This window comes from Pleurodeles waltl, chromosome 4_2 (assembly GCF_031143425.1).
Source record: "Pleurodeles waltl isolate 20211129_DDA chromosome 4_2, aPleWal1.hap1.20221129, whole genome shotgun sequence".
Taxonomy (NCBI): Eukaryota; Metazoa; Chordata; class Amphibia; order Caudata; family Salamandridae; genus Pleurodeles; species Pleurodeles waltl.
Window position 1 is genome coordinate 165127969 of NC_090443.1, and position 15109 is coordinate 165143077.

Sequence of the window (15109 nt, forward strand, 5' to 3'; positions counted from 1 at the left end):
GCCAGCTGTATTTAAACCGCTTTCTCTTTGTGGCCTCATTATAATGCTGCAGATGTCGCAAAAGGAACAGCCTTCAAAATCTATCCTTCCAACGTTCCATATTTGGTAGAGATTGGTAGAACGAATAAGATGTTAAAAGTGATCCCAAACCAAGTTACGTTTGTAAATAACACTCCATTTACCAAACAGGACTTTCACCATGAGTAACTCCAAAAATCACTGAACGAAACTCCACCAAATGTGTATAAAATGGCAACTTTTCGATCATTTACTGCTTTTCCTTGGTTTTGTGAATTTTTTATCAGACATTTGGGTGTGTAGTGTTTAGTGTGTAGGGTCTCAAACCCAAATTGGAGTCCACAAAAAAATGAAAATGGAAGGCAGTCTCCATTTGACTGCTTAAGGTCATGAAATGCAGGTGGTGGATGCAGTGTGAAGCAGGGTAAAGTATACCTTCGTAAAATGTGGATGTTGTATATTATCAGCAAATCTCAGAAATTCACTAAAAAACGTTTCTGTGAAATTATGGTTAGCTTTGATTAAAACACCTTACATTGTACTTTGAAAAAACTCAGAAATTCATTTTTAAAAAGCACCGTTACAATTCAGCCACTGTTTAAATTAAAAAAGAAAAACCACTAAAATGTGCATGCCGTGGTGATCTATGCATTCCATATCTTGGATAGCAGTCAACTAAATCATAACCGGCATGCTAAATACAACGCCTGTGACTTCATAATAACAACACATACTCAAACCAACAAATAATTCCTCCTTTATAGTTTATCCTTTCATAGCATTGCGATAGTGTGATATGTAATCTCTTCTATAAAATAATTTACGCCATTTGTAATAACATTAGGGGCATCAAAGTGGAGGTCGTGAGCCTTGCATTCAGTGTGCAAGTTATGACATTGGCCTGGCAAATTTTCACCGAACAACAAAATTAGATAGAACAAAGTTGACAGTGGAGAAGTAGGGGAATTTGATTTGACAGAATTGGTTTTCTATCTGTTTTACCTCAAATCTCTTCTTATGAAACTTCCTATCCTCCCTGTTGACACATTTTCACCAAACTTTTCAGGAACAAAGTGAATTGAACAAATACTTTTTGGGATTGTGATAAGAACATTGGTCACACTTAGAAAATGTTAAAAGCAATCCAGCAATGTTTTCTCTACAAGCTAATAATCTAAACCACCATAACTGACCTACCGTCGCCGAATCTTTAATAATACAACATTCTAAATCTACTCGTTCTTTTCTTAAATGCATAATGTAAAGTTTTATCACTAAACCTGTGAATCCAACTATTAAGTTATCTAATTACATGCTCAACGCTGCAAAGTAAATACAAACTTACACAGCAGTTGATTAAGAATGTGGTTGCCATTTTATCTAGCGCCCAGAATCAAAACACCTCTCCTGATACACCCCAGCATAAGCTTGCATACCTCTTGTTATTCAATTACCAAGACCTAGTCGGTCTTGCTAAGTCATCTCAACTAGGGTCTTTGCCGAAATTTTTATTAGGAGATTGAAATCCTGCAAACATTTTCCAAGATATATATTTTTTTTCCATTTCCCAGTCGTACTGTTTTTCATACTTTTCGCCCACATGAGACTAGTTCCATCAAGGAAAGCCACAGGAAAGGAGCAGAGAGATATTTTCTGTTTAATTTTTTTTCCTCAAGCATCTTGTATCAGTTTTCTGTGTGAGGTGGCCGATGTGTGAAATTTTTCACATGAAATACCTGCCAAGTACATTTGAAGTAATACCTGTATTTGCACTAACTGTGACCAGCAGCCCGCAAGCTTGCCTGCAAAACAAACAAGGAGAGATTCCAGGCTATAGTTTGAAACTCACATACTACAAACATAAATTAAGAGGACAAATTACACTGACTATGGAGGTCGCATTAAGATCACAGTACAGGCTTTCCTTGCCTCTTCCCAAAACCATGGCACCGGATCCTTTAAATTGATTTTAAAAAATCTGAAATCTGCTGACTTCCTGTAAAATCTAAAAACAAACATTTTCCGGCTCTATCGTTCTCCCTCCTTACTGCTTGGCTAATTAACTGTGATCGCACTAGACATCCAAAGATTTAGTTATTGGAAGCCAATGTTATAAATGCTCCATGTATCCAAACGTTATATTAAAAGGCCCCCTTGCTTACAGCTGTGCTCTATAAATATAAATTCAAACACTCAATTTTGCTCTTCCCTAACCTCAATATGAGGCACACCCTGCACGTTTAATACTGTCACGCTAACCAGCTATGCAAACAGAATATACTAACCTGCAGGATCTCCTGCTTTTCTAGTAAACTACCCATCCCAGATATATCTCTGTAAATACATCTCAGTACTAAAATATTATACCAATTTTTACCGCAACTCATATACTGGAAAAACGGAGGGCTTAGCACAGACAATGCGCCACAGTCATCACCTAAGCAGTCGAACACAGTGCAAACACTGGGGGCCAGATTTGTCATTATCTGACGCAGTGCAGTGCAGCAAGACAACCTGCTACGCAGGGTTAAAGGAGGAGGGCAGGAATGCCCCTTATCTATCAAGATGTGGAGCATTCCTGCTCCCTCCTTGCGTTGGCACAGTTATTGCAGCCTAGCCCCATTGCAGGCACCCTTGTGTCATCGTGCAAGGGTTCCTGTGTTTTAGGCAGGATTATTTTTGTGCAGCAATGGACACCCTCCTGAACAAAAACAAATCTTAGAGGTGTTTTCCTCAGTGTGCTGTACATTGCAGCACACATAGAAAGAGTGAAAAACAAAGAGAAATAAAGATAAAGATATTTCTCTTTCTGGCACCTCTCTGAGGCAAGCATAGTATTTTGACATATTTCCAGGTTTACCAGTTTTGGTAAATCTGGGAGTGTGCCAAAATCCATTGGTGGATCTGTGGGAACATCCACGCTCCAACTATGGAATATCTTCCCAGGGCTGAGTAGTGCAAGGCAGTGACTTGCGTTGTCTTGGTTTACTCCACATTTACCAATCAATGCAGGGCCACAGAAGGTGGCCTTGCGTTGCTTGGTAAATCTGACTTAAGGACTGCATTGCCCTTGCAACACCATGCATGAAGTAAGGGCAATTAAATCCAATGATAAATCTGGCCCTAGATCTCTATGCTTTGCTTTAAACACACCTCAGTCCCGCTTTACAGAACCCACCACTGTTCAAGTACTGGGAGGCCCTAAGGCTTGGCACAATAATTAGAGCACCTTGATTCTAATTTTAAATTACCTAACCTCTCCAGTAATATCCCCATAACTATATCATTACACCCGATTCCTGATAATACATATCCTTTTTATTGTAGTACTGGTATCTCCCAGAGCTGTGCCTACAGAACAGAACCTTGACAGCATGCTCCTTGCTCTTGCAACACACAGCTCTCGCTGTGACCAATTCAGCACCTGAAGTCTGATCCATTGCAACTGCACTTCTCTAATAACAGTTATTTCACACAAAGCACCCTAAACCTGCTCTGTGGTATCTCCATGGGTAGGAAATTCATTTGTTTTGCCTTCCTCTCTCTCTTCCCCCAAATGTTGCTCTGAAGGTCTGGTGTTTTGACGTCTTCAGGCACAGCCACGAGGGCTCTATTTGAAAAGAGAAATAACTGTTGCTCTAGGAAGGCAGCTGACTGTCTACAGGCCTGCGAGGCGTTTGAAGAGCGTACAGACATGTTGAGTTCAAATAAAGGATATATTTTTTCATCTGCTGTCAAAACATAGCATAGATTTTTAGACTGCATGGTAAATTCGTATTACCTACGACTTTTAACATATGTTTCGTAATATGAAATTTTAGCATTAAAGCCTAGCTCACGTGTTCCAAAATCATCCACATTTCTGTGCAGAATCAAACATATTCTCAGCGTATGTAACCACGCCTGTCAAATACTAAATCTAATCACTGGCCACAAATGCATAGAAAAGAAGAAACACTAATAATGAGAGTGGTCCTGTGGTATCTTATTTATATTGATGTGTACCTGCTCAAACTCAATTCGAGGTGCCATGATCGAAGCCCAAACCATTCAATATCTTGTGATCAATACACAATGCTGGACTTCATTGTTCAATTTGCAGTCTTTTTACATATTTCTCCAAAAATCACATGGGTGAAAGACTTCAATTTATCATAAAAAACAAAGTGCAGACGACGCAGTGAAAGTGAGGTGCACAAGTGTTTGTGTAAAATTAAAACCAAAATCAAACATACAGTAATGATCCCCGGTATCCTCTAGATAGACAACTAGGATGCTGTTCTGAAAGACATTCCTCAAACGATATCAATGTAAACAATCTATTATCAGGGGATCTAGTTTCGACCTTTCAGCCCTTAGGTTAATCGCAGGGTCTTATCATAACTAGTTCTCTGTAAAAAAGTACACCTATGAAAGAAAGCAAAAGGGCCACTTACGATAACGTGTAATCTATTTGTTGAGAATAAGCCAAAAATGCTATACTAAACTCACTAGGTAATGGAGTATGAACACATCAAGTTAATTCCGTAACCAACTAGTTGGCAGTCTATAGAACGACATACAAGGATTATGATCTAGGAGGTAAATATCCCTTTAAAGAAGTCTGTATGTGAGTAAATCAAACAGACTTAACTCTCAACCTCCAGAGTGAATAATTCTCACAAGAAAGTGTATTGCCTGCTCAATCAATGGAATATAATACAGGTGATTATCATGCTCATCACATTATCTCCTTGTCCTATCCGGTCTACCTCTCACTCACATGCACCACCTGTGTGTCTTGTCATAAAGTCAACTTTACATGCTATGATTAGTTAGCAAACTTTCACCAGGATGAATCAATGTACCGTGCAGAATGCGGTGTTCTCAGGCCTGGGTCAAAATAACCGCCACATATACCACCTTCGTGCCCAATATTGCATGACTTCTATACATGACTGCATGTCTGATTTCTACAAGGATACCATTTCCTTTCATGTGGTAATATGGAGACGTGTGATAATGCTATAAACCCCTGGAGTAATCTTACCCGTCAGGTCGCAGCTAGCTCTCAATACCACTACAACCAGGCCCAATATCTGGAACACAGCCCAGTGCACATAGCATGTTCTTAAACCATGACAGCCTGTGGTTGCCATTCATTCTTTAAGCCCCATCCACACTTACCATTAACAGTACTTTGGACGCGCCTCTTCTCTCCACTGCATGTTCTAGAAAGTGGACGAGTGGGAAACCCTGCTATAGATAAGTTCATAATCTATGAGTGACTAGACTGTCACCCTAGACTACTGGTCACCATAATGTGTGTGGAAGACCACCACCTCAAGGGCAGTGACCCCGTATTCCAATAGATTCTCATTTGTGCCTTTAGATACGCAGGACTACTTTAATGATCCTTGTCAAATAGCACCATGGTTCTGATGTTATGGCTCAACCATTGTAGAACTATGATAATATTGAGACATCTTTCTTCCCTTTCTTTTCAAGATATATGCAGTTTCAACAATAAATATGCAAAATTATGCATTTTGCGCAAATTATCTTTAACTGTTTTCTGAAGTTAACATTTTCAGGCTAGGGCATACCTCATGAATATAAAATACCAGGAGACGACCGGATTGAGTCGAACATGTGTCCCACAACACATTCTTTACTCCAGCCAGTCTCCTGCAGGCAAAAAAAATGACATTTCGCATTACGCAAAATGGAATTTTTTTTTAAACACCCGCAAATACAAATTTTGCATTCAGGGTGGTTTCTAAATTGAACAAGATTTTGCCATCATAGAAATAACTTTGCACAGACCTGTTGTAGTCACAATGAAAGGATTGACCTACAGGGTCGATTTGGTAAAGTGGGCAATGGCCCGGTGCCTAAGTGCCAGCAGGAAGCAGCTTTTTTTTGGCCTCTGCCAACTGCTCACAGTGTGTCCTATTGTCCTCCCTGCCATGCCCACAACATTATCTTTTGGGGCCAGCATGCAGGCTACAGAAACATAGTGCTATTCTTTGAGGCAGGGGGCAGGTTGGCTTGACCCTTGAAGCTGGACCTGAATCTAGAAACAACATTGTTTCCCAACTCTCCTCCTCCAGTCACCACATTAAGGCCATGGTGAGCAGGTAAAGGAGAAGTGTGAAGAGGCCAGTTGTTGCTCTGGTTATTTGTCCATTCCCACCTAGTTGCCAGTTCTCACCTCGGTCCCCATGTTGTTATCCCTGTCCAGAAGTGAAGCACTGTCATTCACTTTTCACCTGACCTCTCCTCCACCAGGACTTCAAATTTAGGTCATAGTGGTAAGCGGTGTGGGAGTACACAAAAGCAGAAAGTCCTCGCTGGAAGGCCAGGCCAGGTGTTGTGGCCATTTTCACCTCGACCTGGTGATCTAAAATTCATTAAGTAATTTACCCAGCACATGCCTATCTTTTTCACATAAACACTGGAGAGATCTTGTTTTGTCTAGTCAGTTTTAACTCAGAATATTTATGTTTATGTACCTGCTTTAAATCACAGTATGTGGCTGGCAGATCACAGATTTGTATTTCATGTAGAAAGGTCAGTGGGTTACTGTTTAGAGGTTTTTGGGCCATATGTACCAACACATTTTCCCAGAGACACAGAATGGGTAAAACCCTTTGATACATCTGGCCCTTTGTTACTTGCAGCTCAGAAGTTATAATCAGGGCCACCGGAATTATGCGTCAGGAGAGGACCAAATTCTGCAGCATGGTTGACTAAATTTTGGAGCACAAAAAGAAATTATGCAACTTTTGTGATGGCATTGCTTTATTATTTTGTCACTTTAAAACACTGTAACCCAGTCTGGGCAATTGTTTCACCTCATTAGTACCAGGTTAACACTTAAATACAAAAAAACAAGTGAATGATGATCAGTCAACATTTAAGATAGGCCTTTCAAAGTGCAGGAACGCATGCCGTCAAGTTTTAGTAACTTTTAAACCAACTGAGCTACAATCATTTATTTTCTTAGAAATCTCCATGCTATGCAGTGGATGAAGGATTAAGTGACAGATACAGCAAATCCATAATTATGTGGAAAATACAGTGGCTGTTGAATCACAATTCCAGCATTTTCACACCGGCATCCCATAGGCAACATGATGATGATTTGTAGATTTAGAAAGTGCATGGCTACCAAACAAGGTTTCCCAGTGCCGCACTCAATACAGGGCCTACCAAGGCTTCAGCACGGGAACTAGTGGGGTGGAAGGGAAGGAAACAGCCATGTTTTAAGAGCTTTGCATAATTCTGTAAGGGAATTACATGTTCTTAAAGAATAGGGTAGGGTTAGGTCCCAAAAAAGCAAATGACCAACGTCCTTGGCAGGTTCCCTTGATTCTTGAGACCTTTGCTATGTCCTGAGAGCTTGAGTGGAGCGAACAACTGGGATTATACCGTTAAACCAGAGAACGCAGATACAAGGGGCCTGTGTTAAAAAAGGCATTTATGCATAAAGCAAAGAGCTTTGTATTGTGTCTGCCGCTTAACAGGCAGACAGTGAAGAGTATGAAGCTAAGTGCAGAAGAAGAATATCTAGGAGAGGAAGGAAAAGCCTAGTTGCCATATTTTGAACAGTCTGGAGTCATTTTAATGAAAATGTTGTACCGCCCAAGTAAAGGGTGGTGCTGTAGTCCAATCTGGAGACTACCAGCACTTGGACTGCTGTTCTTTGAGCTGGTGCTGAAAGATACATGCGAATCTTCTTGAGCCACTTCAATATGCCAAAACATCTTCAAGATGCCAAAAGAGGTACCAGCAACTTTATTAATTTGATGGTCCATATTCAGTTTGTTGTCAATCCACCCCCCCAGGTTCTTTTACATGTATCAGTTAAGGGGTGTGACGCAGGATGTCTCGCCACAGATGAGGCCCCAGAGGTGTGGATTGTTGCCCACAAGTAGAGCCTCCCTCTTATTGCCACTTAATTTTAAGGAGTTTGCATTCCTCCAAGCTGCCACTCGGCCAAGACAGATGTTATGAGGTTCTATCTGATGACTGTCCTGAGAAGATAAGGATACCACAATTTGGGTGTCATCTTCATAAGAAAACAGGGTAAGCCCATTGGATTCCATGATCTCTGCTAGAGGACTCATATAAAGATTGAATAAGAGAGGGCTTAGAATGGACCCCTCTGGCACCCTGTAAGGTAAGTGGTATTGTTTGGACCTCTGCTGCCTTGAATGTATCTGGAAGGAACATCTGGATAGAAAAGTGCTCAAGCCAAGTTAGGGCTGTTCCCACAGGCGGCCCCTCTGCTGAAAGCAGAAAAATAAAGGGATAATAAAAGGATTTTATTATCCTTTATTTTTCTGCTTGCGTAGGCGGGGCGGGGCCAGCACCCTCCACCTCAACAAGTGAGGAGGAGTGGTTGTGCGCTTCTAAGAGCTCATGTCAGTTTGGCTGGCCTTCCGAGGCCAGACAAACTGACATGCGCACTTAGAACTCTTCACCCAGCTGTGTTGCATAGCCGGGAGGATACTAAGCGCATTGTCCTACTCCCTCTCTGAGCAGCATTTGTGCCCGCTCAGGCCAATCCTGGGCCTTCTGTCATGCTGGTAACAGCATGAGGGAAGCGTTGGGATTCGATAGGGAGAAAGAAATAAGATGAGAGGCAGCTGGAGCGCCGTACATTGGAGGCGGCATGTAAGTTTTGTTTTTTTAATTGCATCCCTGCCATCCCACACTCCACGCGCTGCCCCCTGCCCCTTCAACCCCTCCTGGCAGCAGCTGCTACTGGTTGTTCCCTGTATACCTATTTTACTTAATCTGGACAGCAGGATGAACATATTGCGCCAACACAAGCATTTTGCCATAGGTGTCTCATTACATATGCCAAGAATTACCTCCAATATGCCAGTGTCTGCATTTTACCGTAGGTTCCACTCGCCCCAAGAATTATGCCCAGTTTGTCAGCAGCAGACTTTTGATACAGGTGTCCCATATGCCCCAAGAATTACAGCTTATGTGCCTGCATCCTGGGTACATCAAACACCAAGAATTACCCCCTTTACTCATCCTCGTACTTAATCACTCTAGCTCACACTCTCTTGCACTCACTTTTATTCATTCTAGTATTCTAACTTAGTCTCACTTTTTCCCATTCATACAATCTCACTTAGTTACACTATCACTCATACACACACAAATGCGCTCTCGCACGACAGGCTCTCAGGGTAGGTACACTGTTTCTTTCATCCTCGAGAACTGAAGCACAAAGTAGGAGTCTGCACAGTGGTCCATAGGCTACAGCTGAACAGTTTCTTGCCTTTTCAGTTTATCTTCTCCCATCTTGTCATAAGGCAGGGAGAGATGAGTGAGGTTTTTGCCAACCGCTCTCCCCTGTGATGAGATGGGAGAGGATGAGCTGACAGCATGACTGATGGGCAGCCCTGGGCATGGTAGGGATTATGACAAAAGCGCACAGGGCTACCTGTATCAGTGACACTACCACATGTCACTAATGGGGAGGTCTTGAGCATGGCGGAATTCAGAGGTCAAGGATAGGACTTGCTAGCCCTCGTCAATCTCTCTGATGGCTGTTGGAAGTGCCTCTGAGCCGCTCTGTCAGCCATCAGGTGATTTGCTACCTCAGGCAGCAGCAAGGGTGGCCATTTCTTTTATTATACTAGTGAATAATATTATTAATTACTTGTATTATTAAAAAAAGGTAGCAAAAACAAAGGCGAGTGCCACTGACAATTCTAAGAAACTCCTCTGCAGTGGATCATCAAGTGTAGGAATCTCAGAGCTACTTTTTCTCTTTCTTTTGTCATTGTAAGTTCTTTTTCCGGGAATCCTGACCTAAACCTTTTTGCCCCTTGCTTTGTACCAGATTTCTGATTGCTATTATAGTCAGGGTCAAGGACCTTGTTGATTAGGGAACGGGATTATTGTAACATTGTACAAGGTGTTGAGGCTGGAATAAGTATTCAGTTTTCACAGCTACAGTGTTCCCAGTCTTCAACAATGTTATGGACCCTACAAGCATTAAAAGGGTTAATGTACCACAGATTTCTCCAAAAATTAGCCTTCTCATACTAACCAATAAATATTTGGTTAGAGGTCGCGCTTTACAAATGTGGGCCACTTTTGGGGGGTTATTTTTGGTCTCAATCCGACCCTGTTGGTTTATACTACTTTTGCGCCTACAACCTCACATGCCCTGTCGGTGCACTTTAATTTTGATAAACACGAGTCATCTGGTTACAGTACCCTTATATATCCCCGCTCGTTAATGCAGCCGACGATACCCCAACATCGACCTCACTTGCCAGTCCTGTGGTGACAAACACAAGCCTGGAACTGTCCTAATTATGTCGTGAAGGGGACCGCGCGGCCTCTCGCTCTGCACCGTCAGCTGTTTTGGCAGTGCACTCCTGCCCTGCTTGTCAGTCCCTTCTGCGACCTCATTGCACCTCCACCGAGCTCGGCCAGCAGACCAGTCATATAACCTTTAAATCACGCTGCTATTCTGGGGATCAGATCCGAGTGCGAGCGGGCAGTTCCAACGCCGCCCCCCGCTCCTCCCCCTTCCCACCACCCTTACCTTTGGCCATGCCCGCGATTTCAGCAAAAGGAACGCACGTGTCTGTCCTCGGGTCAATCCTACTATTATAGACTGGGAATTCCTGGCAGCCTGGTCGACATATTTCGGCATTGACATTAGCATGAGTGAGCTGAGCCCACACGGCACTACCAAAGCCCATCATCCCTGACCTTGAAAATTAACCGTTCCGTTATAGTCGTCAAAAACATCACATCTAAAGTTCCCACTAACCAAACTAGTGCACAGGCCTTGGGTTCAGGTACAGGCTGCGCTCTGTTAAAGATCCTCCTCATGACCCTCAACAAGCACAAATGTGCCTGTCCTATTATCCAGTACAACTCCGAGGAATCTCCCCAAGTCTGACCTTCAGAATGAACCACTGCACCAGAACCGAAATACAGTGCACCTCTCCTAAAGTTCCGCGGTTGTGCTTCGAGCCCTGCTGTCTAAAACAGATCTGCTGAGGCTACTCAGCCGTAACCGCGCTAGTGTGTGTGTGTGTGAGTGTGTGTGTGTGTGTGGGGGGGGGGGGGGGGATACAGTCCTGCTCAATTACCCCACACCTCACTCCCTTAAAATGTACTATTAAAGCAGCCTCGTGGATCACAAAGCTGTCCACCCTGTCACCACAGAAAGCTCTACTAAAGCATCTCACATGGATCTTCATTATACACCATCCAACCAGCTATGTTATTGTTCAAAGCGCAGACGATTATCGCCAATCCCGACTATCGACTATACTTTTATTGTTCCTCAAGTATAGTCTCCATTTTTTTCCAACTGGCCCAGCACTGTAATCATGCAGCACCTCCTTTGATCTGACCTTATACATTCTCTAAAATGTCATCCCAGCATTCTGTTTTCAGCTAAGCACTCCCAAATATCCAGTGAGCTCCTCATTCCGAGCCCTTGTTCAGTGTGATCCTCTGCATCTGTAGTTAAACAGCCACAGTCTCTGCCCCTACTCATCCTGGAATCTCAGTACTGCTGCCATATGTCAGCGGTGGTGTTCACTGTCCTAATCTTCATACTGCACTACTCGCCCCATAGTCACAGTCCTCAGCCCGGTCAGTGTCGGTCGTCATGCCCAGTGGTGCTCGTGGCCCCTGATCCGTATTTGTCTTTTCCACGGGACTGGAGCCATATGTCTGTGGTGGTGAACCTCAGCCCCGATCCTTATATACCATCAAGGGCCTCCTATAGCTACCATTGTCCTTGGCAGCCCGGTCCCTCACAGGCCATTTACCTCAGAACGTGTCCCATATACTTAGGCTGATGGTCCTCAGTCACGATATCCATCGGCCTGACTATCCTCGTAGTACCCCTATACCTGGCTCAGCTCCGCCCCCCACTGTCGCTTCTTCATTGGCACGGTCTCTCTCCACGAGAGAGCCCGCACTGCCCTCTGCGCGTGCATAGAGTGGGTGGTGGGACACCGCCCCTGCTGCCCTGGGAAGCCTAAGGCAAGCGAGTGATTCCTGGAAGGCGGATACCAGCGCGCCTCGTGCCTGCCCGGAAGTACCACCCTGATGCACAGCTGCGTTACAAGGCGGTCGCGCGCTGCTTCAACTAACTACCTGAAGACAATGAGCCTGTACCAGGCGGGATGCCCCCTATCTTCACACCCCGCAGGTAACAATGAGGCTTCAGTTACGCTCTTTCCCTTATTCTCGGAAATCTTCGAAAGAGACATGTCCAGACCATTACCTGACACCCCTCGCTCTTTACATAAAGAAAAGGCTCTGCACGCATGAAGATGCTTATTCTCTCTTCCTGGTACAACCGTAGACACAGATCATGCACATCCAACATGTCTAGCGTTCTTGCACACATACACGTCAGGGTAAGGAATCTGCACATTACTTGATGTCCCGTCTCAGAGACAGCTCAAGAGGGCAGTGGCTTTACGTTTCCCTCAGCCAGCTCCAGGAGGCAGCGATTTTGCACTATATAGAATGTCATGTGTCTGGCACGCACAGAAAACGGTTACTGTGAGTACCTCCTCTAAGCCAACTCCAGAAGACAGCTATTATGCACATGCCTGATGTTTCCTCGTGTAGCCAGACCAGTTCCCCCCCAAAACACAGATACAACACAGTACAGAACATCCCGTCCCAGCCTGCTACAAAAGGCAGTAATTTTGCATATAACTGGGTGTTCCATCGCTCAGTCAGTCCCAGAAGGAAGCAAATCTGCACAGGGATGGATTTTCCCTCTCTCAGTCAGCTCCAGAAGAAGCAATTCTGCAAATGACTGGATGCATCCTCTCTGTCAGGCTCGCTCCAGAATACAGCGATTCTCACACTCCTGGATGTACGCTCTCTCATCGAGGTCCAAAGAATGTACGCACCTGACTAGAATTACGCTTCTCTCACCCACGCCATCTCAAGGAGTCAGCTACCATGCACAGTACCAAACGCCAGTCTCTGCCTGCTCCAGAAGATGACGTGACCGGATGTTCCTTCACTCGGCAACCTTTTGAACAAAGTGACTGCAGATTGTCGGATGGGCCATGTGTCCACCATCTTCAGAAGCAGGGTTGAGGTGTACATAGTCTGCCGGTTAGGTGATCTACCTGGTATACTACGAGCCAAAGGACAGCTTTCAGAGCTTGGGAGACTACCATCCTCAACACTGACATCAAATCTACACATGGCCTCCTGCTGTATGGGGTTGTTTTAAATATTGTCCCTGGGATGAATTTGGGTTCCATTCCAGAACAGCCATTCTGCACATCTAGCTATGCCCTCTCCACAAGTCAGGTATTTAGCACATTATTTAATGTCCCATTCGTTGGCCAGCTTCCGAAGACAGTGATTCTGCACATTATTGGTTGTCCCTTCATTCAATTAATCAAGAAAGTGACATCGCATCTTATTGGATGCCCCCTTCCCTGGCCAACTTCCGAAGACAGTGATTCGCACATTAATGGGTGCCCCCCTCACTCAAAAGTGAAGACAGTGATTCTGCACATTACTGGAAGTCTCCACACCACATGAAGACACGATTCCTGCACATTACTTACTGACAGCCCTTTAAGATCTCATCTGTCTCTCAGCACACTTCACAAGAAACCACATCTGCACACCGCATATCGCTCCTTTCATAGCACAATCCACTCTCCTGTACACAGTGTTTCTTTACAGGGCCGAATGTCCCGTTTCAGCACATAAGAAGACATGTTATACACATAACTGCATGCCACTTCGTATCACTCACTGGAAGATAGTAGTTTATACACATAACTAGGTGACCCTTTTAGCACTTGCAAGAAGACACGTATCATAGAATGAGCCCTTCTTTCTGTCCCGATCTGCAGTGCCGGATGACCCTCTTCGGCGCGCCGCTTAAGGCAATGATGCTGCACTTTCGGGGATGTACCTTCTAAGAACCCCATAGAGAACGCCTGCTCTACGAAAAAAATCTGCAGATAATAATAATGCGCATTGCTAGACCAAGCCTCTCATGACACTCCTTAAGAAAACGTTTCTCGACATGGCTGGGTGCCCCTTCGTGGCAAGTCCTTAAGACAATGAGTCTGCACATTTAGCAGATGCCCCGCCGCACACTCCTTACAGACATTAATGGTGCACACATAGTTGCCGTCGCCCTCTCAGACAGGATAGAAGATGATTAGCAAGCACGCTCTTCACATTGCTGACCACCAGCACTTCAGCACACATCTTCTGTACATTGTTGAACGGCCCTCCATCGCTCCACTCCCTCGCTGCAGACAAGGCTCCCCACACCGCGCCCCGCACAGCAGCGCTGCCTCTCACCTGCTCCGCAGCCTCCGGATCTAGATAGGGCTCTAGCAGGGGTACAGTAAACTGGATTTTCCTGGGGCTGCTGGGGTCCATTCTTGCAGACGAAGGGGTCCTTTTGTCTTCTACCTCAGAAGGTTAGACACGCTCTGGAAAGGGGTGAATTCCAGTGAAGTGTGGCTCACCCCCTTGAATAGCGCTGTTCTGTCTGCTCCTCTCGTTCCAATTAGCGCCTTGACACCCTGCTCGCCCTACTCGCACACACACAGGACAAGTTGCCGTTTCGTGCAGGAGTCCTCCCTCCGCGGATACTCCACTCTGGGTGCTGAGGAGCAGGAGGCGGCTATTGGCTGCTCGGGGTTCAGCCTTTCCTCCTCTCCCCTCCCCCGTCCTTTCCACACACACACACACACAGTTACACACATTATTAACCATCTGCCTCCCGAGCAGCACTCAGAGGAGCGCGGATGCTCCTTCCTGTCCGCGGTACTGTCGGCTTTTAGAGCCCACGGAACAAAGGGCAGCAGAGGAAGACTGGTTTAAAAAGAAAGATAGGAACATATTAAGGAAGGCGACGACTTTCTTGCAGGCAGGAAAGACAGGTGCAGAGAGAGTCCATTTGGGATGCAAATGTGTGCGTTTGTAAAAGTGCCCCGGTTCTGTATTCGCTTAAAAAAAAAAAAAAAAAAAACACGCTGCCTTGTAAGTTCAGTTGTATTTAGTACATCAGCGCCGTTGGTTAAACGCTCACTCCACGGATTGG

General features: G+C 44.7%; 1 protein-coding gene across 2 annotated transcripts in view; it reads right to left on the minus strand.

Annotated features, from left to right (window-relative positions):
• Positions 1 to 14811, minus strand: part of PPP1R1A (protein phosphatase 1 regulatory inhibitor subunit 1A) — a 756923-nt gene extending 742112 nt beyond the window's left edge. Inside the window, exon 1 of one of the 2 annotated variants that reach the window (XM_069231033.1) lies at positions 14362 to 14811. In XM_069231033.1, coding sequence (XP_069087134.1) covers positions 14362 to 14442 — 81 coding nt within the window. In that variant the 5' untranslated portion in view covers positions 14443 to 14811. The remainder of the gene's footprint in view (positions 1 to 14361) is intronic. The other variant, XM_069231032.1, reaches the window with a different exon arrangement.
• Positions 14812 to 15109: the final 298 nt, after the last annotated feature.